Raw genomic sequence first — 24,521 nt, forward strand, 5'->3', positions numbered from 1 at the left:
ATCATTTAATTGATTATATTTATAATATTTTCCATCCTTCCATTTTCTGAACTGCTTAATCCTCCATTCACACCCACAATCACACCTAGGGACAATTAATCTGCCATGCATTTCTTTGGAATGTGGGAGCAAACCGGAGTACCCGGAGCAAACCGACACAGGCACGGGGAGAACATTTTTATTAGGGATGCACCAAAATAAAATAAAAAAAAGAAAACCGAAAATGAGAAATGCTTAAAAATATATAAATGCATTTATTTAAATTAATTAAAATTGTAATATTATTATAAAATATTTATTTAGCACTGGCATTTTAACAAAGCATAATATAGATCGAAATGCGTCCACGCCACAAACATGTTGGCTAATTGTAGCCTACATTAATCTCCAAACGTGGGGTGAGCATTTTCTGGCGGTGCGATTGCACTCTTTAGTCAATGTGGTTCGCACGGGCGGGCACAGATGCGTGCGATGCGGATAACGCGTTTGTATTTGGAGCGGAACACGCTGCGGCACACTTAAAATCCGCACATTAACATATTCACCAAAGTTTAAAAATAAATTAATTAATTTCTTCGCACCAGCTAATCGGCTTTGGGAACGGACTGCAAAGTCTCACCCAGCGTCCTGTAGGTCTGTAGTCACCCGGAGATAGTGGTAAGTGTCTACACGTTTCAAACTGTTGATAGCAATAGTGCTCGCGTTAGCTTAAGTATTTAGCACGGTCACCGGAATGCCAGTGAACAAGTGGAAGCGCTCGAATCAAAGAAAAAAAGGAAGGCGCTGCAGGAGAAAGAGTGGCTCACTTGTAGTGCAGTACGCGGCAGCACTCTCTTTTTTCGACACGCTGAAATACTGTACAATAATTTACCAAGCGACGCCCCTCTCTTATCCAGTGTGCGGCACACGGTGAAACGCCAGCGAGCAGCGAGGCAGATACTCAAACAGACGCTTGTTTGCAGCGTTTTTTTTTTTTTTGCAACATCCTATTTCGGTACATTCTTTCGGCTTTAATTTTATTTCGGCCGAATGCCCAAAATGCCTTTTTTTGCCATTTTCGGCCAAATATTTTCGGTGGGCGAAAATTCGGTGCATCACTAATTTGTATATTATATAATGTATTTGAAACACCTATCTTTCTGACCGTCCACTAAATGTACTGTTCAATTAATAATTCAAAACTGAGTAGTATTTTGTAAGGGCAGACTTTTTTGGATTTCATTTTAACAATAACAACATCAACTATAATAATAATAATATAACAATAGCTATAGTAATAATAATAATGACGTTATTGTTATAATAATAATAATAACTAGAAAAATTCCCGCGGAAATTTTGAATGGGCCTGCTAACTCTTGCAACTCTTTTCAATGAGCTGAACAGTTTAAAATTTCAACCGTTGAAATCGCTCAAGAAATGTGCAAGTTAACCATAATCAAGATCAAATAAAGTATCTTACTGTCCCTTTAAGAAATATGCACATTCACGCACACACATTTGATTTTAACCAACATTTCAATGAGCTGAACAGTTTAAAATTTCAACCATTGAAATCGCTCAAGAAATGTAAAAGTTAACCAAAATCAACAGTATGTTACTGGCCCTTTAAGAAACATGCACATTCACGCACACACATTTGATTTTAAGTAACATTTCAATGAGCTGAACAGTTTAAAATTCAAACCATTGAAATCGGTCAAGAAATGTGGAATCTACCATAATTAACAGTATCTCACTGCCCCTTTACAAAACATGCACATTCACGCACACACATTTGATTTTAAGTTGTGAGGAGACGTCACGCACCAACACTCCATTGATTTGTATAGGATTACGCTCACCTCAAACAAAAGCCTCTCGCGACTTAACGGTTGAAGATGCAGATTCCAGAAATGGCTCGTTAGAACGGCAAGGGTTTGGGGAACGCGAGCATGTTCTCAGTTTTTTAATCGGATGAAAAATGACCAAATGAGAGCAGGTTGAAAACTTATGATTGATCGAAAATGAAGAGGCAAAAACGGCGAAAATTACATTGAAAAGAGATCAAAAATGTGCGACTTCTCCTCGCTTAAAGTGAAAATAAAGGTACTAAATGACACCTTAGCCAAATAAAACTTAGTTCTTCAGAAAGCAGAGGCTTGTGGCTACAAAATGTGCGAATTTGATGTCTAGTGAGCAAAGATTGTGGCCATGGTGACGAGTTGAAGTGAAACTTGAAATCTATTTTTTCTCTGTCTACACTCTGATTCTTAATTGGTCCGCTCTAGCTCATGCAATACACACACATGGGATAAAGGATATTTCACTCACTGTCTTTGAACCCGCACAGGGGGGAGAGCTTTCATTCCTTAATTTTTTTTTTGACACAGAGCTAAAGATGACAAAAATTCCAACAAAATGAGCTAAAATTCATATCGGTCGGTTAACGTATGCGCGCGCAGCGTGTCTTGGAAAAAGGTGCTTGATTGGAGTTGATGTCTTCCGGTTTCCCATTCATTCCTATGGGATTTTTTGGGGGAGTTTTTTGGGAATAGCGTCGCCATGGTAACTGGGAATTCTTATAAAAATAATAGCGCAGCGAGTCAGAGCGAGCCGCATCGTTTGATACCTCATTTGTCCCGGTGCGATCTACGGTTCGGGCCGCATTTTTGCGGAAAAGTCGTGGAATAATAAAAAATAACTAGAAAAATTCCCGCGGAAATTTTGAATGGGCCTGCTAACTCTTTTCAATGAGCTGAACAGTTTAAAATTTCAACCGTTGAAATCGCTCAAGAAATGTGGAAGTTATAATCAACTAAAAGTATTACTGCCCCTTTAAGAAACATGCACATTCACGCACACACATTTTATTTTAACCAACATTTCAATGAGCTGAACAGTTTAAAATTTAAACCATTGAAATCGCTCAAGAAATGTGGAAGTTAACCATAATCAACACTATGTTACTGCCCCTTTAAGAAACATGCACATTCACGCACACACATTTGATTTTAAGTAACATTTCAATGAGCTGAACAGTTTAAAATTCAAACCATTGAAATCGGTCAAGAAATGTGGAATCTACCATAATTAACAGTATCTCACTGCCCCTTTACAAAACATGCACATTCACGCACACACATTTGATTTGAAGTTGTGAGGAGACGTCACGCACCAACACTCCATTGATTTGTATAGGATTACGCTCACCTCAAACAAAAGCCTCTCGCGACTTAACGGTTGAAGATGCAGATTCCAGAAATGGCTCGTTAGAACGGCAAGGGTTTGGGGAACGCGAGCATGTTCTCAGTTTTTTAATCGGATGAAAAATGACCAAATGAGAGCAGGTTGAAAACTTATGATTGATCGAAAATGAAGAGGGAAAAAGGGCGAAAATTACATTGAAAAGAGATCAAAAATGTGCGACTTCTCCTCGCTTAAAGTGAAAATAAAGGTACTAAATGACACCTTAGCCAAATAAAACTTAGTTCTTCAGAAAGCAGAGGCTTGTGGCTACAAAATGTGCGAATTTGATGTCTAGTGAGCAAAGATTGTGGCCATGGTGACGAGTTGAAGTGAAACTTTTGGAAATAGATTTTTTGGTTCCCGTCACTGAAGCCTTAATTAGTCACACTCTAAATAGGCGACTTTTCCCCTTTGCTCACTGTCTTTGAACCCTCACAGGGGGGAGAGCTTTCATTCCTTAAATTTTTTTTTGACACTGAGCTAAAGATGACAAAAATTCCAACAAAATGAGCTAATTTTCATATCGGTCGGTTAATGTATGCGCGCGCAGCGTGTCTTTGAAAAAGGTGCTTGATTGGAGTTGATCTCTTTCGGATTCCCATTCATTCCTATGGGACTTTATTTGGGAGTTTTTTGGGAATAGCGTCGCCATGGTAACTGGGAATTCTTATAAAAATAATAGCGCAGCGAGTCAGAGCAAGCCGCATCGTTTGATACCTCATTTGTCCCGGTGCGATCTACGGTTCGGGCCGCATTTTTGCGGAAAAGTCGGTGGAAGATAATATATGGAAGAAAAATAATAAACCCTTTTCTAGGGTGGATAGTAATATGTGCCTGCTTGCTCCGCAAGCAGCAGCTTTGCTGCTGCTTGCTCCGCTTAGCAGGCCCATAACTAGAAAAATTCCCGCGGAAATTTTGAATGGGCCTGCTAACTCTTGCAACTCTTTTCAATGAGCAGTTTAAAATTTCAACCGTTGAAATCGCTCAAGAAATGTGGAAGTTATAATCAACTAAAAGTATTACTGCCCCTTTAAGAAACATGCACATTCACGCACATACATTTGATTTTAACTAACATTTCAATGAGCTGAACAGTTTAAAATTTCAACCATTGAAATCGCTCAAGAAATGTGCAAGTTAACTAAAATCAACAGTATGTTACTGCCCCTTTAAGAAACATGCACATTCACGCACACACATTTGATTTTAAGTAACATTTCAATGAGCTGAACAGTTTAAAATTCAAACCATTGAAATCGGTCAAGAAATGTGGAATCTACCATAATTAACAGTATCTTACTGCCCCTTTACAAAACATGCACATTCACGCACACACATTTGATTTTAAGTTGTGAGGAGACGTCACGCACCAACACTCCATTGATTTGTATAGGATTACGCTCACCTCAAACAAAAGCCTCTCGCGACTTAACGGTTGAAGATGCAGATTCCAGAAATGGCTCGTTAGAACGGCAAGGGTTTGGGGAACGCGAGCATGTTCTCAGATTTTTAATCGGATGAAAAATGACCAAATGAGAGCAGGTTGAAAACTTATGATTGATCGAAAATGAAGAGGGAAAAACGGCGAAAATTACATTGAAAAGAGATCAAAATAGTGCGACTTCTCCTCGCTTAAAGTGAAAATAAAGGTACTAAATGACACCTTAGCCAAATAAAACTTAGTTTGTCAGAAAGCAGAGGCTTGTGGCTACAAAATGTGCGAATTTGATGTCTAGTGAGCAAAGATTGTGGCCATGGTGACGAGTTGAAGTGAAACTTTTGGAAATATATTTTTTGGTTCCCAGCACTCAGACCTTAATTAGTCACGCTCTAACTGATGCAAGAAAGGCGACTTTCACCCCTTTGCTCACTGTCTTTGAACCCGCACAGGGGGGAGAGCTTTCATTCCTTAAATTTTTTTTTGACACTGAGCTAAAGATGACAAAAATTCCAACAAAATGAGCTAATTTTCATATCGGTCGGTTAACGTATGCGCGCGCAGCGTGTCTTTGAAAAAGGTGCTTGATTGGAGTTGATCTCTTTCGGATTCCCATTCATTCCTATGGGACTTTATTTGGGAGTTTTTTGGGAATAGCGTCGCCATGGTAACTGGGAATTCTTAGAAAAATAATGCCGCACCGAGTCAGATCGAGCCGCATCGTTTGATACCTCATTTGTCCCGGTGCGATCTACGGTTCGGGCCGCATTTTTGCGGAAAAGTCGGTGGAATAAAATATAAAAAAAATAAAAATAAACCCTTTTCTAGGGTGGATAGTAATATGTGCCTGCTTGCTCCGCAAGCAGCAGCTTCGCTGCTGCTTGCTCCGCTTAGCAGGCCCATAACTAGAAAAATTCCCGCGGAAATTTTGAATGGGCCTGCTAACTCTTTTCAATGAGCTGAACAGTTTAAACTTTCAACCATTGAAATCGGTCAAGAAATGTGCAAGTTAACCATAATCTACTAAAAGTATTACTGCCCCTTTAAGAAACATGCACATTCACGCACACACATTTGATTTTAACTAACATTTCAATGAGCTGAACAGTTTAAAATTCAAACCATTGAAATCAGTCAAGAAATGTGGAAGTTCACCATAATCAACATAAACTAAAAGTATCTTACTGCCCCTTTACAAAACATGCACATTCACGCACACACATTTGATTTTAAGTAACATTTCAATGAGCTGAACAGTTTAAAATTTAAACCATTGAAATCGGTCAAGAAATGTGGAATCTACCATAATCAACAGAATGTTACTGCCCCTTTAAGAAACATGCACATTCACGCACACACATTTGATTTTAAGTAACATTTCAATGAGCTGAACGGTTTAAACTTTCAACCATTGAAATGGGTCAAGAAATGTGGAAGTTAACCATAATCAACACTATGTTACTGCCCCTTTAAGAAACATGCACATTCACGCACACACATTTGATTTTAAGTAACATTTCAATGAGCTGAACAGTTTAAAATTCAAACCATTGAAATCGGTCAAGAAATGTGGAATCTACCATAATTAACAGTATCTCACTGCCCCTTTACAAAACATGCACATTCACGCACACACATTTGATTTTAAGTTGTGAGGAGACGTCACGCACCAACACTCCATTGATTTGTATAGGATTACGCTCACCTCAAACAAAAGCCTCTCGCGACTTAACGGTTGAAGATGCAGATTCCAGAAATGGCTCGTTAGAACGGCAAGGGTTTGGGGAACGCGAGCATGTTCTCAGTTTTTTAATCGGATGAAAAATGACCAAATGAGAGCAGGTTGAAAACTTATGATTGATCGAAAATGAAGAGGCAAAAACGGCGAAAATTACATTGAAAAGAGATCAAAAATGTGCGACTTCTCCTCGCTTAAAGTGAAAATAAAGGTACTAAATGACACCTTAGCCAAATAAAACTTAGTTTTTCAGAAAGCAGAGGCTTGTGGCTACAAAATGTGCGAATTTGAGGTCTAGTGAGCAAAGATTGTGGCCATGGTGACGAGTTGAAGTGAAACTTTTGGAAATAAGATTTTTTGGTTCCCGTCACTGAAGCCTTAATTGCATATCAGAGTGGCGATTACACTCACTGTCTTTGAACCCGCACAGGGGGAAGAGCTTTCATTCCTTAATATTTTTTTTGACACTGAGCTAAAGATGGGAAAAATTCCAACAAAATGAGCTAAAATTCATATCAATCGGTTAACGTATGCACGCGCAGCGTCTCTTTGAAAAAGGTGCTTGATGTGTGATTTTGTCTTTCCTTTTCCCATTCATTCCTATGGGACTTTTATTTGGGAGTTTTTTGGGAATAGCGTCGCCATGGTAACTGGGAATTCTTATAAAAATAATAGCGCAGCGAGTCAGAGCGAGCCGCATCGTTTGATACCTCATTTGTCCCGGTGCGATCTACGGTTCGGGCCGCATTTTAGCGGAAAAGTCGTGGAATAATAAAAAATAATACTAGAAAAATTCCCGCGGAAATTTTGAATGGGCCTGCTAACTCTTTTCAATGAGCTGAACAGTTTAAAATTTCAACCATTGAAATCGGTCAAGAAATGTGCAAGTTAACCAAAATCAACAGTATGTTACTGCCCCTTTAAGAAACATGCACATTCACGCACACACATTTGATTTTAACTAACATTTCAATGAGCTGAACAGTTTAAAATTTCAACCATTGAAATCGCTCAAGAAATGTGCAAGTTAACCATAATCAAGATCAAATAAAGTATCTTACTGTCCCTTTAAGAAATATGCACATTCACGCACACACATTTGATTTTAACCAACATTTCAATGAGCTGAACAGTTTAAAATTCAAACCATTGAAATCGCTCAAGAAATGTAAAAGTTAACCATAATCAACAATATGTTACTGCCCCTTTAAGAAACATGCACATTCACGCACACACATTTGATTTTAAGTAACATTTCAATGAGCTGAACAGTTTAAAATTCAAACCATTGAAATCGGTCAAGAAATGTGGAATCTACCATAATTAACAGTATCTCACTGCCCCTTTACAAAACATGCACATTCACGCACACACATTTGATTTTAAGTTGTGAGGAGACGTCACGCACCAACACTCCATTGATTTGTATAGGATTACGCTCACCTCAAACAAAAGCCTCTCGCGACTTAACGGTTGAAGATGCAGATTCCAGAAATGGCTCGTTAGAACGGCAAGGGTTTGGGGAACGCGAGCATGTTCTCAGTTTTTTAATCGGATGAAAAATGACCAAATGAGAGCAGGTTGAAAACTTATGATTGATCGAAAATGAAGAGGGAAAAAGGGCGAAAATTACATTGAAAAGAGATCAAAAATGTGCGACTTCTCCTCGCTTAAAGTGAAAATAAAGGTACTAAATGACACCTTAGCCAAATAAAACTTAGTTCTTCAGAAAGCAGAGGCTTGTGGCTACAAAATGTGCGAATTTGATGTCTAGTGAGCAAAGATTGTGGCCATGGTGACGAGTTGAAGTGAAACTTTTGGAAATAGATTTTTTGGTTCCCGTCACTGAAGCCTTAATTAGTCACACTCTAAATAGGCGACTTTTCCCCTTTGCTCACTGTCTTTGAACCCTCACAGGGGGGAGAGCTTTCATTCCTTAAATTTTTTTTTGACACTGAGCTAAAGATGACAAAAATTCCAACAAAATGAGCTAATTTTCATATCGGTCGGTTAATGTATGCGCGCGCAGCGTGTCTTTGAAAAAGGTGCTTGATTGGAGTTGATCTCTTTCGGATTCCCATTCATTCCTATGGGACTTTATTTGGGAGTTTTTTGGGAATAGCGTCGCCATGGTAACTGGGAATTCTTATAAAAATAATAGCGCAGCGAGTCAGAGCAAGCCGCATCGTTTGATACCTCATTTGTCCCGGTGCGATCTACGGTTCGGGCCGCATTTTTGCGGAAAAGTCGGTGGAAGATAATATATGGAAGAAAAATAATAAACCCTTTTCTAGGGTGGATAGTAATATGTGCCTGCTTGCTCCGCAAGCAGCAGCTTTGCTGCTGCTTGCTCCGCTTAGCAGGCCCATAATAATAATATTAAACACTTTTCTAGGGTGGATAGTAATATGTGCCTGCTTGCTCCGCAAGCAGCAGCTTCGCTGCTGCTTGCTCCGCTTAGCAGGCCCATAATAATAAACCCTTTTCTAGGGTGGATAGTAATATGTGCCTGCTTGCTCCGCAAGCAGCAGCTTCGCTGCTGCTTGCTCCGCTTAGCAGGCCCATAATAATATACACTTTTCTAGGGTGGATAGTAATATGTGCCTGCTTGCTCCGCAAGCAGCAGCTTTGCTGCTGCTTGCTCCGCTTAGCAGGCCCATAATAAGAAGAATAATATTAAACCCTTTTTTCTAGGATAGTAATATGTGCCTGCTTGCTCCGCAAGCAGCAGCTTCGCTGCTGCTTGCTCCGCTTAGCAGGCCCATAATAATAAACCCTTTTCTAGGGTGGATAGTAATATGTGCCTGCTTGCTCCGCAAGCAGCAGCTTTGCTGCTGCTTGCTCCGCTTAGCAGGCCCATAATAAACCCTTTTCTAGGGTGGATAGTAATATGTGCCTGCTTGCTCCGCAAGCAGCAGCTTCGCTGCTGCTTGCTCCGCTTAGCAGGCCCATAATAATAATCATGACCTTATTATTATTATTACTACTTTTATTATTATTATAGTTTACATGTATATGGCACATGTCAAGAGATTCGTACGCGGCTACACAAGCACAGTTGTCGCAGTGAAGCCAGTGAATGTAAAACATAATAAATGAATCCAGTGATTGCATTCAAATGGTCGTCATGTTCTGTTTGACTTTGCTTTCATCTTATTTCGGTACCACTTGTGGCTCCTGATATTCGTATCGAGGTGTTTGGAATGAATGTGCAGAGTAACACATATAAGAAGACACATGTATGACTCAGTAGTCTCGCTACTGTCTCTAGGCACATACAGATTAACGTGTGTGTGAGCGTGAGTGTGTGTGTTAATGTGTTTATAGTAACTCTTGAGCCATAAGCCCATCCTCATTGTGGTTGAGCCGGCTACGGGCTGGGCTTCCTGTCGGAGAATGGGTCAATCTATCTTTTCCCTCTGCTTTCTTTTCCGCTTTCTTACATTCAGCAACAAATTTTTGCTGCATCAGATGTCCATCGCAAGAGATCCCTCGCACGGCCTCAAAACGGGATCAGATTCCTGATACAGGACTATGAGAACAAGAAAGCAATACAAAATCCATCACTCATAGATGCCAAGATGAAGCCTTTCCCAGCTCACTTTGGGTGAGAGGCACCTTTGCCTGGTCACCGACAGACAGTAATTCCTAATTAGCATTCGCTCCTATGGGCAATTTAAAGTCTTTAATGAACCTAACTTGTATGTTTTTGGAATGTGGAAGGAAGCCGGAGTTCCTGCAGAAAATCCACATAAACACGGAAAGAATATACAAACGCCACACAGATTCAGATGAGCTGAAAGATGTAAGCCCGAACTTCAGAACTGTGAGGCAGCTGTGCTCAACCATCATATCAGAATACCATTTTTATTTCAGTTAAAATAACTGGCTAGAAATGTACACATGAAACCTCACTAGTCAAAGTAGATCAGTCCTGCTTTTGTTTCTGTTTTACATATCCATCACTGTTATTTGAAGGGTGTAGTGCAGGCTTCCCCAATCCTGGTCTTCGAGGGCCGGAATCCTGCAGGTTTTAGATGTTTCAAAAGAAATTGAATAGCATTGTTTTTAATATTGGCTTTAATGTATTAGATAATATGTCACCCAATTTAAATTACAAAATGAATATATCATTCATTGCACTACTATTACTTCATATGACTCGCTGTTGACCCCTAATGGGACAAATCAAAAGTCACAACAACTACCTCACTTCCTTCTATTTTCTGGCTTCCTCCTATTTATTTATTTATTTATTTATATTTCCTGCGCTCCAGTCAGTTTACATTGTTTTGCCAATGTGGGGGGGTTGAATTAGGAGGAACAACTAGAAATAAGTATTGTAAATAAGTACTAACAGAAACATAATACCCACATATGTTAAGAACCAGCCCCAAATTGATATACTGCTTCACATTTCGCCACAGTGAATAAAAAGCTGTCATTTTTTTTGTCATTGTTTTAACTTTTTAGATTCAAACTGCCATATGGAGGAATTTGCCCAAAAATATCTTTACACTAGACTTTTTTTATTTGACCAATGGTGAGTCAAACATTTTCTAATTAGTAGATTAACACTTTAGTTGTGCACAGTGGGTGCTTCTGCAACCCCCTGGCAGCAGTGGGCCGGGCCCCACCAGATGATGTTGTTGAGCACTATGCAGGCTCATAATTGGTCTTCTTTAAAACTAATAATTTATAATTTTTTATTTGATCAAGAATAATAATATTCAAATAAATACCAATTATGTTTGTAAGGTAATTTCGGTATAAACATATATGCATAATACAAAGCCAAGTAACTTTCTAAACAGGAGGGCCCCATTAGCGCGTGTTGAAGTGGACGAGCCACTCAAATCACAGTGCGCATGTCACAAGCTGCTCTCCACAGACAGTCATGGGGCCACATTAACTGGGCCCATCATTCAATTGAAATACAGGACTGATGTCACGTGACGTCAAGACCCAATCAACACACGCTCAGTTCTATTTTGTCCCTCCTGACCGTCGTTGTGGCGGATGGCAGCATACAGCAGCAAGTTAGATTGGTTTTCACAAAAAGGCTACGTAATAGAGATGTAAAATATTACTTTTATTAGTGTTTATGTGACCCAACATCAGCCACGCCAGCCCGCCCCCACCCCACGTTTGTCATCTGGTTTGGGATTGGCCAAGAGTGAGAAAATCTCATATATTATTGATTCAATAAATGTAAACAGAGCTCCACGTGTGGCAATCTGATAGATAGATAGATAGATAGTTTAGCCGTGTATATGTTGTGTATGATGTTTAAATAGGGAATTGGTGGGAGGAAGATTTGTTTGGAAGGTGTAACTCACATTATGGTTGTAGGCTAGCGGGCTAGCTAGCAAGAAGCTACAGCGCGTAGCATGCCGCAGCTCAAACTTTCGCTCCGAGTAAGTTCCAGTGAATACCGGTCACCATTTCCTCCTCCCGTCCGTGAAGCTTTTCCAAACTGCCCGCGTGTGGAGGACACGACTAGTCAGTTTGTTCGTTCCCACCTCCCCGACATTTAGCAACAGTCCCACTCGCGTAGGCATGCACGTGCGCTGTCTCTTTCGCACTCTCTCTCATCGTAGAAATTGTAATTCCTCCCCATTTTTAATAAATGTACCTGTAATCTGATTACATGTTTTTTTCCTGTAACTGTAATGTAATACAGTTACAAAAATTTTGCAATCTGATACATGTACTCCGTTACTCCCCAATCCTGAGAACAGCTGGGTCTACCAAAGGCACTTAACTTTTTTTGCTTTGTTTTTTTAAATACAAACCCTAGGCCGAAATAACAACCACTCACAGTCCGGCCAACCAGGAATTCTCACCGTGCTCCAGATGTGTCACTCCGGGCCTGTTCATAATGCATTCCACGTGAGCTGCTGCTACACCCCGATCAGAAAACACAGTGCTGTCAACTCATCCAATGATTAACCAGTCTGTTGATCATAAAACGGTGTCTTACTGGCTGTCCCCTTGGGTTTGTGCGGATCATTCAACCCTGCATGATTTGTTCCATTGCGGCAGTAAACTACAAAGCCTCTTTGTCCCACTCTGTACTCCTTAGCTGAGTTTGTTTACAACCGGTTCGCTGTCAGCTATGGCTTGGTGTATCGCGTTTTATCCTCCAGGCAGGAGCTACAGTCCACACTCGGAATGTACCAAAAACTAAAGGAGAAAAAACACCAACAGATTTACAAAGAGCCAAGTTCTGAAAAAAGAAAAAAAACACACACACACAGAAGACGTGGGCACCTACAAAGGGGGAACCCCCCTTCAGATGCAGCGGCCAAGCACATGCAAATACTTTACAATTTACATTTAACATTCAAGAAATCATTGTTCTTCATCTTACATTGAAGTAGTTCTAATTACAAAGGAAGTAATGTTGTGTTGTTAAAAAGGCACTGAATTGCTTTAATCACTTTTAAATAATATTTATACATTTGCAATAAAATATCACTGAGTATCTACATATTGGCGTGCTTCTAGTTACAGAAACTTTTTTATTATTATTACCAGCGCTAGGGCATACCGCACATTGGGTCATGCTTTAAATACATTTTTCAAGCACTATATAAAATTGTAAAATAACCTTCAATGAGAACCTCTCCTCCTCTTTCAATATGACTGCATGTTGTTGCATCAATTTTATGCCAGTCAGTGGAAATATGATTAGTCATGAGATTGATTTTGCGTTCTATTTAATTTGACTGAAAAATCTAATTATTCCATGTGTTGGTTCAAAAATTATGCTTACGTAGCAGAGGATGATTTTATCTTTACCAATTAAACACTCACCCTGTTCATCACTACGTTTTGTTGTTGTATTTCATCCAAAAATACATTTTACATTTTTTGGTTTTGTCATTTAAAGAGAACATGCTCTTCGTGTTCTTGCGCAAGTATTCTCTCATTTTGAATTTGACGCCTGTAACACGTTCCAAGAAACTGGGAAAGGGACAACAAAAGACAAGGAAAGTTGAGGAATGCTCACAAAACGCCTGTTTGGAACATTCCATAGGTTAACAGATTATGTGGAAACAGGAGATTGACATGATACGTTATAAAAGGAGCATACCTGAAATGTTCAGTTGTGAGCCAGTCAACACTAAAAATGAACACTCACATCATTACTGGACTCAGTAAGACGTTAGTCTTTCAACCAGACGATCCGGGTTCAAGTCTCAGTTTTGTTTTGTTTTTTTGCTATTTAACATGGCCGATAGAGGTCACTAAACTACAATATGTAACACTTGGTCGTAGTTTGGTGCATGGCAAAACGACCAATATGGACTTAGTTGTTCACAAGCAAGTATGGGGTGAGGATCACCACGTTGTGAGCAACTGTTAAATAACTATTAGGAACACCTAGGAAAATCATTATCAGCTAACACAATTGGCCGCTACATCCGTAAATGCAAATTAAAACTCTACAATGAGTAATGAAAACCATATTTCAACAACACCACAAAAACACCACCGGCTTATCTGGGCCCGAGCTCATCCGAGACACAAAGCGGAAAAGTGTCAACGAGTCCACATTTCAAATTGTTTTTGGAAATTGAATGAATGATGTGTCCTCTCGGCCAGAGAGGAAAATGACCATTCGGATTGTTATCAGAGCAAAGTTCAAAAGCCGGCATTTGTGATGCTATGGCATGGGTAACTTACACATTTGTGAAAGCACCATTAAGGTACATACAGGTTTTGGAGCAACCAATGCTGCCATCCAAGCAACATATTATTTTTATTATCTTATTTCAGCCATACAGTGCCAAACCTCATTGTGCACAGCATGGCTTTTTAGTAAACGTGCGGCCTGCCAGCAGTCCAGACTTGCTTTCTAGTTACCATTGAAAATGTGTGGCGCATTATCAACTGAAGTTGTACATCGAGCAAGAATGGGAAAGAATTCCAGCTACAAAGCTTCAACAATTAGTGTTTTCAGTTCCCAAACACTTATTGAATGTTGTTAAAAGAAAATGTAATGTAACACACTCATAAACATGCCCCTGTCCCATTTTTTTATTTTTTGGGGGAAGATGTTGCACACATCAATTTCAAAGTAAGCGGATATTTGCTAAATATATAAATGAAGAAAGAAATAGGCTAATAATAATAATAATAACAACATCAAAGTTCCTCAGTTTGAACAAATATTTTGTCTTTGTAGTGTATTCAATTGAATGTATGTGGATGTTATTTACGTTTTGAATAATTCCCCAACTTCATTGTAATTGAGATTTGTAAATGCCCAAAAATGTTGAAACATTGTTAAAAACAATGTTTTTAATTAATCAATAAAATGACTAAATTTCTATATATTCTTAAGCAAATAAGTTCACTCCATCACATACTAAAATGTAAAGGAACAAACCCACACAATGAACTCAGTAAATAGTAGAGCAGACACACATCGGCGGCCCACACAGACTCGCAGTACATCAGCTTCAAGTAGCAATCACTTTGAAAAATAAAAGTAATGCTCACCATAAATGTCAGACGAGACTGTTGTCGCTCGACAGCGAAAATATGTCAGTGTGGCCTTAAGAGCTGAGACGTTTCCATTCCTCCTCCACTGTCATTACTCTCTGTTCAAATGCACTTAAACTGCCTGCATGATGAATATACTGTAAATATATTTGTTGTGTTCAAGTAACACTTCTAATTTATGATTAATGTGTCCTTCTCCAAAATTTGTTTACAAACTATGGTCATCCATGTTCAGTCTTGTTTTTCTCTTTTGGTCCTCGCTTGACTGTTTCTGACTTGTAGCATTCACCGAACTATACTTCTGTCAGCAGTTTAGTTTCATTTGAATAAGCCACAGCAGCCATGCCAATGCACTTGTCTCGACTCAAGTCACAGAGGAAAATCATTGAGAGCTCTCTTGCGGCACTACTGTTGCCCTGCATGAGCCTGTGCGTGTTTGTCATGTCAAACTAAATGCATTCATCAAATAAGGCACTTTGTGGAGGACAAAGGATGCAAATTCAAATCAAAAACTTCAGACAAAGAGCAAAAGTGCATGCGTATTAGATGTTGAGTTTTCTTTTGAGTCACGAGCAGCAGAGAAAGGCAAAATGTGAGAATGTGTGTGGGATGAACTTAACTATATACTTCCCAGTCGCTCATCAATGTGTCACTGCCTTCCAGCGAACGATTCATTTAACTGCAGCAGCGAAAGAGCTGCCGCACATGGAGTATATGATTTAATATGTAACTGTGGCTAAAAAGCAAAGTGTGGAGAGCCTCTGTAGTCAAATATCGAGCAGCTTGTAGTTTGGTACTATCAGACATTGTGTGTAGTCATCAAGTACAAATGAACATAATATCAGTTCCAAGAATGAAATACAGTGAGTCATACAATTTGTTGTTATTATTATTATTATTATTTTTTAGCACATACAGCTTGCCAAGGACCCTATCTGTGTTTCATGACCTCAACCTTGTTTCTTATTTCTTTAGCTATAACGTTCAAAGATCGGAATATGAACAAAAGAACGTCGGGCTTGGAAATTAATAGGATTTTAATCATGATTTCATTATTCTATTTGGACTTCTTGTGATCGTAAAATTGTTTTCATCACTGAAAACTGATTCATGTGCCAAATGGCACACTTTGTGTTGAAGCACTGAAGCGCCTGTGCTGTTTGCAGCAAGCGTGGGACATATGAGTTTTAAGATGCTTATTGACACTTCAGTAGGAGTTTCAGAGCTTCATAAATCACTGAACGTGAACTCGTTACACCTGTGACGCTGTTTGTTGGCCGGTTTAGCTAACGTGGCTAAATTCCATGCGAGGCGGCGAAGGTAAAAGTTTGCTTTCCGTCCGGTGTCAACAAAGCGCAAATAATCGCCTCAACGGCAGCAACTAAGCGGCACTTCTGTAAATGTCGTTATCCTGAAAGGAAGATGAGGAGAAAGATGGACAAGCTATGCTAAGTGCTAAGCTATCACCATGCAGTAGAAAACAACCAAATAAGTGAAGGGCTAACACAAGTTAGCATGACAATTTATAGGTTCCCACATTGCCCCTCGGAGGCATTTATTTTATTTATTGTTTGGTATTCTATTTGCTATTATTTTAATACCTGAAATTTTGAATTGTTGCTAATATATTTTCAGCTTGTTGTTTTATGTTATTGTGTATTTTAAGTTGAGTTTAGGAAATACAGGGTTTTTTTAATCAATAAATAAGCATGTTTATAATTGTGATTTCTAGCTCAATCAAAAATAATTGTGATGATTGTTTTTCCCATAATAGCCCAGTCCTAACAGAATGTTGAAGATAAAGACGATTAGGCTTCAGGTGAAAATGAATCTGCCAAGCAGATAATTGATTGTTTTGTATCCTTTTTTGTTTCCTTGCTTTGGGTCCTGAATCATCTTTCTCAAATTCTTAGCAAAAATTGCTTCCCTCTTAGCCTAATTCTATGTGATACTGCTTCCAAAGAGGTTTGCTAACAAAGCTTTGTAATAAGGATATGGTTGGGTACATTGTACAAATTGTATTGTCTCGCATCATTTCAAATGTTAATGCTAAACTTTCCCTGGGGGAAAAAATGGTTACCGTCTTTATTGCTCTTATTAGAACTCACTAGATTGTGCATGTGGGAGTGGTTCACATAGCTGACTTTCTTGCAACTGGCCCAGCCTCTATTGGGAATGTCTCAATTACTCAAAGCTATCATAACAGAAGAGGATTAAAAGAAAGCTGTTTGTAGTGTACGTACTGCACTTGTTTTTGAGTCAGCATTATACTGAATTGTATTGTTTTATATAATAATTGGAGTGAATCGTATCATATTATTTTGCATCGAAATAACACATTGTGAATGTATCATCCTGGTGCAGTGTATTGAAAAACATATGTCAGCCTCAGTGGTGGAGATAAACATGCCTAATTCAAATAAAGTGTACAAAATTAATGAATGATGAGAGCAAAAGGTTATGGGTTTGAATTTTCGGCTCAGGTCTAAAAAATGGATGGACAAAATAAGTCTTCCTAATGTTGCGACCCCGCAGCATCCTCGGCTGTTTGTGCACGCTTGCGTGTATATGCGTGTGTGTTTGTATCCCTCAGAGTGATTAAAGCGAGTGGGCGGCAGCAGCAACTGGTCTGCCTGTGTGGCTCTGCATAGCAGACATGTTTCTCACTGCTCGATATTACTCATTTCCTCAGTCGCTTGCACATACACACACTTGACACACAACTGAGACAAATAGGGCTCTCAGTTATTTCCCTTGATTTTGCTGGCTCGCCTATATCATTTCACACACCGAGATCAGAGGGTGGGTAGCTGTATCTGTAGCTGTTGCAGGTGTTGACAGCGGCGGAGTAGCAGAGTAAGGAGCTGGAGAGTTGGTTGACCCTCTAGGACGCTTGGGATATGAATGGCATGCCACGCTGGGATGTCTGCTCAGCCTGCACTCAGGTCAGTCTCTCGTTACGGCTCCATCCAGCCGGCTGCCTGCACCCGCATCAAGTTTGCGCTCACAATGGACGGCTGATTGACGGCCGGCAGAGGCAGGCGCGCTTGTGCAGAAAAGGCGGGATGATACGGCGCAATTACATTCAAATGTTTAATCCTCATTTAAAGATATTCTCAGATTAGAAATTAGCATTTTTATTCCAAGTAAGCAGTAGTGTAGAAATTAAACTCTTGGCACAAACTGTGCTGATGTTTAGCAAAAAAAAAAAAAAGAAGAAAAAATCAAAGTGTGATGTGAGAAAGTACATAACATTGCTATGATCACACTCCCACAGCAAAGTGGCTGCATCGAAAGAGCAGCTCTATATGCATGTGTGCACAGTGTAGGAGTCGTCTTTCAGAAGACGTTTCTCTGCAAACTCCTCCACATGCACAATATTCCTTCTTTGTTTTCACATACTGTTTGGCAGGTTTCAAGCAGGTTTATTTGGGGAAACATGTTTTTTTTCATGGGGTTATCAAAAGGCTAAGGACATTCATTTCTGGAGAAAAAAATTGGAGATTAAGAATTAGTTTAGTTTGACTTTATTATTATTATTATTTAACTTTTAGGGTATGTTTTTACCCTAACACTTTAAAATCTTTGTAGTTATATGTCTTTTTTTTCTTTCTTTTTTACACACTTGATTGTCCATCCATCTAAACGTGTTCTAGACCTGGAGTGGCCACTAATCAATGGCCAGACACGTACATGCATGTATAAATAAAGACAACCACTCTTGCATTGCACTTATTTTGTAATGGATGCATACCATTCTGTTTGTAAATTAGTTTTAGCACAAATATTTATTTTAATATTTTTACATGTAAATAATTTTTGCTTCTGATAGGACATATCATCGCTGCTATGTGAAAAACACGTATGTCCATTTTTGTCTTCTTTTTTTTTTTTTACATGTTTATGTTTTGGGGATGAAACTGAATGCATGACATCTCAAAAACGTAAAAAGGTCAAATAAAAATAATAATAATAATAATAATTGACATAACTTTTTCACTTATGTGAAACTGTTTTTGGGATGAAAGTGAATGCAGACGTCTCAAAAATGTAAAAATGTTTAAATAATGACAAAAATGGAAATACGTGTTTTTCACTTAGCAGCAATGATATTTTATCTTTGGTTCATCAAATATTAAGAGGCGCTCTGAAAACATACTAGCTTGAATGAAGTTTTTTGTATGAAATTGGTTGTTATTGTTAATATTACATTGGCAAAAAACATCTCCGTACATCTGAGACACTGAATCTCGCACCCACAGCAAACTGCCAACTTTTCAGCTTTCCACTCAGATGCATAAACAGCTTGCTTGTCTCCAACGCTGAATCTGTTTTTGGACCCCGTAACTTGTTGAGCAACAGTTTACCCGTCGTTCTGTGGAGTATCCCTATCTCACCTCTCTAACCGACAAGACGTGTGAGCAGACGCAGTTGCCATGGTGACAGTATGGCGGATGGCGGGACTGTAGGTTGTTGTCGGGTGAACGTGGGGCCAAGAGGCGGCGTGGCGTTGTGGCAGTGGGGATGGAGGGAACAGCTGGGATGACAAGATGGTAATGAAGGGCTCATTTTGATGCATTTCGGGGGGGCTGATGAAAGCGAATTAGTGGCGCACCCCCGCAATTCTCACTGAATGAAACAAGACTGCAAAATCTGTGACACATTGGTGGACTCATACACACACAAAAACCTAAACAAATAAACACATTCACACATTATCCCATATCCCGAGCAACATGGCATGCAGTCGCACAGTTCTCGCCTCTTTTGACAAATATTTAGTTGGCACAGACAAATACTCACTCACGCACTCACTCACTATCCACAACAACTGGTGCTGTCTCTGTCAGCTTTTGGGTGGGTGGTGACCAGCTTTGACTGTCACTGGGGGACCAAGCGCTGACGGCTGTGGGAGTGTTTGTGTGTCTGCTGCTGCTTGTGTGTGTGAAAGCAAAGGGCCAGGGGGTGTAAGTTTGGGAGGGTGGCGGGTTGGGGGGGGGGGGGGGGGGTGGGGAGTGCCTGTAGTACAGTTCTATAAACTGCCGGCAGGCGTCGCGGGGGTGGTACATCAAAATAATATCAAAACACGTCTCCATATATTCCAATCATTACCAAAGAGTTGGAGATGAAAACTCCAGCTGTGCATGTGTGTGTTTGTGTGTGTTTAACACACAAACGAATGTATCCGCTTCATTAGTTGTAAGGTGTATTTTTAGCTAACTGGTAATGTGTTTGAATGAAAATGACTAAGTTGAAGAGTTTCAGTCCCACCACAGTGCACTCAGGTAATGACTAATTAGCCATGGCTATCAAAAGCAAAAGAGTTAAAGTGCAAAGAATTCCGACCTTTTTAAATATGGCAACATTTGATGTCAGCAGCAGACAGGCTGCCCATCTTCACATATATTTATAACCTCTAAAGGTGGGTAGTAATGTGCTACATTTACTAAGTAACATTTACATTTGTGCTTGTAAAAGCTCAACGTCGTTAATTACACAAAAATGCACAAATTCACATGAATATCTCTACTTATGTCAACATCAGTCCCTAACAATTGCCACAATATTTAGAATTTTATGGGCATTAAGCCTTTTTCCAAACATAGAGTGTGGCTCACAAACTTACAAGCACAACTGTATTTAGGTACAGTTTTGGGAAAATTGTAGTCCTTTGAGTCATTTTAATGCAACCTACTTTTATTTTTTCTTGAGTATATTTGTTCAGAAGAAACACTATAGAAACACAGAGCTGATTTTTAAGACCTTCTCAGAGTTTATATAGTACATATAGTACACACTCTGCAGACTTAAATCAACACTTTAAAAATAATGGAATATTTAACACTGGGAAAGAGTGCATTTATTTACGTGTCAGTGTTTCCTGGTAATAAGCAAGGAGGAAAGGAGAAAGACGAAAATGAGGCTGATTCGTATCGTTCAAACTTGAAAAGTGCAGGTGTGGAGGCCTAGTTAATCGAACACTCTGTAATCAACTGTGTGAAATAACACATACCAGGACACCATGTTGTTAAAATCAACTCCCAAAATTTAACCCTGGAATTTTAACACTCAAATTTGTGTACTTTTATTTTGTTACAGTTCATTCCATGCTACTTTTATTTTATTTTTTTATCTAACTTATTGCTAGTGCAAGATGTTTATTTTGCTTTGGCAGAGAGATTCTGCCTCAGGCGCTGTCACATGAATGTCTTTGAGCTAGCCGACATAACCACTAGTTTAATTTGACTCCATTTCCCCAATCAAATGGAGCTTGGCGGTCGTATGACCGCGCATAAAGCCTCCACGGCCCCTCCCACACAGAAGCCAAGTTTTGAAAGTGACTCATTTACGTGAAGCTTAGGAAGGAGGAAACAACAGCATGCGACTCAAAGGAGACATATCAATCCAATCTACTGACGACAAAAAAAGTTGTGCAGTAATTTGTTTCTGCCAGGAAAAAGAGTCCACATTTCTATTTACAACAACTCAACTCCAAACGTGATGTTTCAGGAGTGGAAAGACAGAAAGTAAATTTAATACCATTTCTTGTGACTGAATTTGCCTTAGTTTGTGTTATTTTTAGATTAAATGTTTTAATTAGATTAATCACATCTTAGAATTTTGATTAATCACGATTAATCGCTTAATAATAAATCGCTTTTTTATCTACATTTTTAACCCCGCCAAATTTGAAGAGCACCGGTTATGTGTTAATTCTTTTGACATTTAATGTTATGAGGACGTCTTCAACATCTTTTGATCCACTGCACATGCTCATCCTCCTTTTTTTCTAATCAGTTAATTACTTGTATAATTTAAAATGGAAAAAAATAAGCCCGATATTTTGACATTAACAAATTTTCTAAATGTGGCACGCAAACATTCATTAAATGCTTTACTTTAATGCATGAAATTATGTTTATTGCTCATACACAACCTGTGCTACCTTAAACATAGCCATTCACTGTCACGCTAAAGGCTAATCTATGGCCAAAATTAATAGTATAATTAATCTGTGTTAATTCATGATTAATGCGCTAATTTTTTTGTGATTAATTAATCAATTAACACTTTAACTTTGACAGCACTAGTTATTTTGAAAAAGAGTCTATGAGTCATTGTTTTATTTAAAGTGATACTATTGGCCATTTTTGTACATTGGAAATTCATGCTCTAAAAAAATTACTCACTACTTAGAGGGAAAGTCAAGTCAAAATTTTATTAATACTGTATGTTCTTAGCGCTCCCAGTAGTCTAAACAAAGCTTTCTGATTAATATTGTGTTTGTGGTATATGAATTAAGCAGTAAAAGCCGCCCGTCTTTATCCATTTCAGGGGGCAGCCATTTTGCAACTTGCTGTCGACTGAAAATGACATCACAGTTGCTCAGACGTTTTGCCTAATGTGTTCATGTCTTTTCTTGTTGCAAGGAAATTTTGAACATGTAAAAAATTGTAAACATCTGGCGAACGTCTCGTTAACAGAACGTTTTGCGAACCTTGTTACGTTGAACGAACCCTGACGAGAAATTAACTTTTGCTACCTTTGAAAAAGTTTGCCTGCTCAGGGGGATACAGGCTTGAGTAGCTATTCGGAGAACTGCTTTTTACATTAACTCAAGTCATATTATTCCAAACAGTTGTCTTACTTGCATACAATTTTTGGTTCCCCTGGTGACCTCGACCTATATCTGATCTATGTCCTTCTCTGTAGGTGAGTGTCTTCAACCCTGAAAAATCCACAGTGATCTAACAGTGATGCTGTGCCACAGCCTTCCCCTCTGTCTGTGCCCCCCATTCTCCCGTGAGGCACATGTGACCTAGCCTACGCCCACACATAGGGGGCACCCACTGCCGCTGGAGCCCACCCATGAATCCCAGCCCTGACCGCGGCAAAGAGTGCCTCCCTCCCAAAAAGAGGGAGTCTCGGCAAGGGTCATCGGAACAATACCTTCCCCCGCCAGATGAATTTAAGCCCCCTGTGCCATTTCGGAGTAGGACCAACGTAGTGCGAGGGGAGAGCAGCAGGGAGGTAGGGGAAAGGCAGCGAGCTCTAATTACCCCAAACCCTCATCTGATACATACTCCTCCACCCCTACCTACACCAGCAGCCCTGCCCCTGCCATGGCCTTTGAGCTACACTTCCTCTGTGTCCCTGCCACTCTTTCAAGGGCATGTTGTGGAAAGGAGGGGCTCTGGCTCTCCTGCCTGGAGAGATGATCCCCTCTCAACAGCACTGCCTCACCACTCCAGGTGGCTCCGAGCTGAAGGGCCCCTTTCCTCCCCGTCCTCCACCTGCTCTTTTAAGACTCCCTTCCCTGCTGATTCAAGAGAAATGTGGTCTTATATTAACAGTGGTCGACGAGATTACAGCTCATCTCTCTTCTCCCCGTCCTATTTGTTTGGCCAAACCTCTCTCTACCCTCATGAGCCAAGTTTAGTTGAAGCCAGAAACAGATACCTGGGCAAGAGGCCCAATGGACTGGATGGGCCAGGCAGCAGGACTGCCTCTGCCTCCAGGCATTTGCTCACAGGTGATTACGGACACGATAATATCCGAACTCGATTGGACACTGGTCCACAAAGCTGCCATACCAATGGCGGGCGGAGACAACAGGAAGATTTGACACCTCATGCTCAGTCCGGGGGCCCATTTTTTTCAGACTCTAAAGCTCAGGAGGGCCATGAGCCACATTCCTCACTGCAGGACAGACATCGGCAAATAATACCGACGAGCCCCCATCCTCTGGGACAAGACCCCAGGGTAGGTAGAGAGGGATTACTGGACCCCGTGGGAACGCCAGCGGCAGAAGCTCACATCTACTACTCTTTGGGATCTGTCTGCCAGCCGAGCCCTCAGGCCTCCCAATCCTACCCACCCTGCAGTCCCTCAGGAACACCACTGTATAACTTGCAAGTAGAGCCAGGCCCAAAGAAGCACAATCCAAGGAACTCCCCCAGCTCACCGCAAGGTCTACTGAACAGCCATGACAGGTCCCAAAAAGACCATGACAGAGACCAAGACAAAGACAGAGGAAAGACTCTGCATAGGGACAGGGAGCGAGGTAAAGACAAAGAGAAACACCTGAAACATAACAGGGAACATGTTCCCACCTCACCCCCTGCCCTTCACCCATCTCCCCCTGCGCTCCTACCTCACTTCACCAAGGGTTCGCTCATTGAGCTGGCCAGCGGGCAGTTGAAACAGGTGGAGGAGCTGCAGACAGAGGACTTCTTGAGGAGTGCTGATACATCCCCAGAGTTCCATCTGAGCACCTGCACGGTGTTGCTTATTTCCCCCAGCAGTGCGCAGGGTGTCAGCCATCTGCAGGTCCACCTCACAGATCGCAACACTCAGGTAAGCATTCACATCAAAAATCGTCTTGAACAAATTAGGCTCCAGATGTGTCAAATCTAGGACCAGAAACTAGAACCCCCACCCCCATTGTTTGGTTTTAGCCACAGGTGCTTCTATTCAACCCTCCCCTGGGGAGCTTATTTACCTGCGGGTTGAGTAGAAGAACCTGTGGCCAAAACCAGCCACACTGTGGCAGGGTTTTTACTTTCTTGACCTGGATTTAACACCTCTTCTAGGCTCATGCTT

At 40.2% G+C, this 24,521-nt stretch overlaps 1 protein-coding gene across 2 annotated transcripts in view; it reads left to right on the plus strand.

Annotated features, from left to right (window-relative positions):
* Positions 1–24,521, plus strand: part of LOC147178422 (uncharacterized) — a 33,345-nt gene that overhangs the window by 7,160 nt on the left and 1,664 nt on the right. The window contains exons 1-2 of one of the 2 annotated variants that reach the window (XM_086067069.1): positions 17,606–17,863; positions 22,632–24,275. In XM_086067069.1, coding sequence (XP_085923195.1) covers positions 22,788–24,275 — 1,488 coding nt within the window. In that variant the 5' untranslated portion in view covers positions 17,606–17,863; positions 22,632–22,787. Of the gene's footprint in view, positions 1–17,605; positions 17,864–22,631; positions 24,276–24,521 lie in introns of those variants that run through there. The other variant, XM_086067068.1, reaches the window with a different exon arrangement.

This window comes from Leptonotus elevatus, chromosome 2 (assembly GCF_054856555.1).
Source record: "Leptonotus elevatus isolate MCC_2025b chromosome 2, RoL_Lele_1.0, whole genome shotgun sequence".
Lineage (NCBI taxonomy): Eukaryota > Metazoa > Chordata > Actinopteri > Syngnathiformes > Syngnathidae > Leptonotus > Leptonotus elevatus.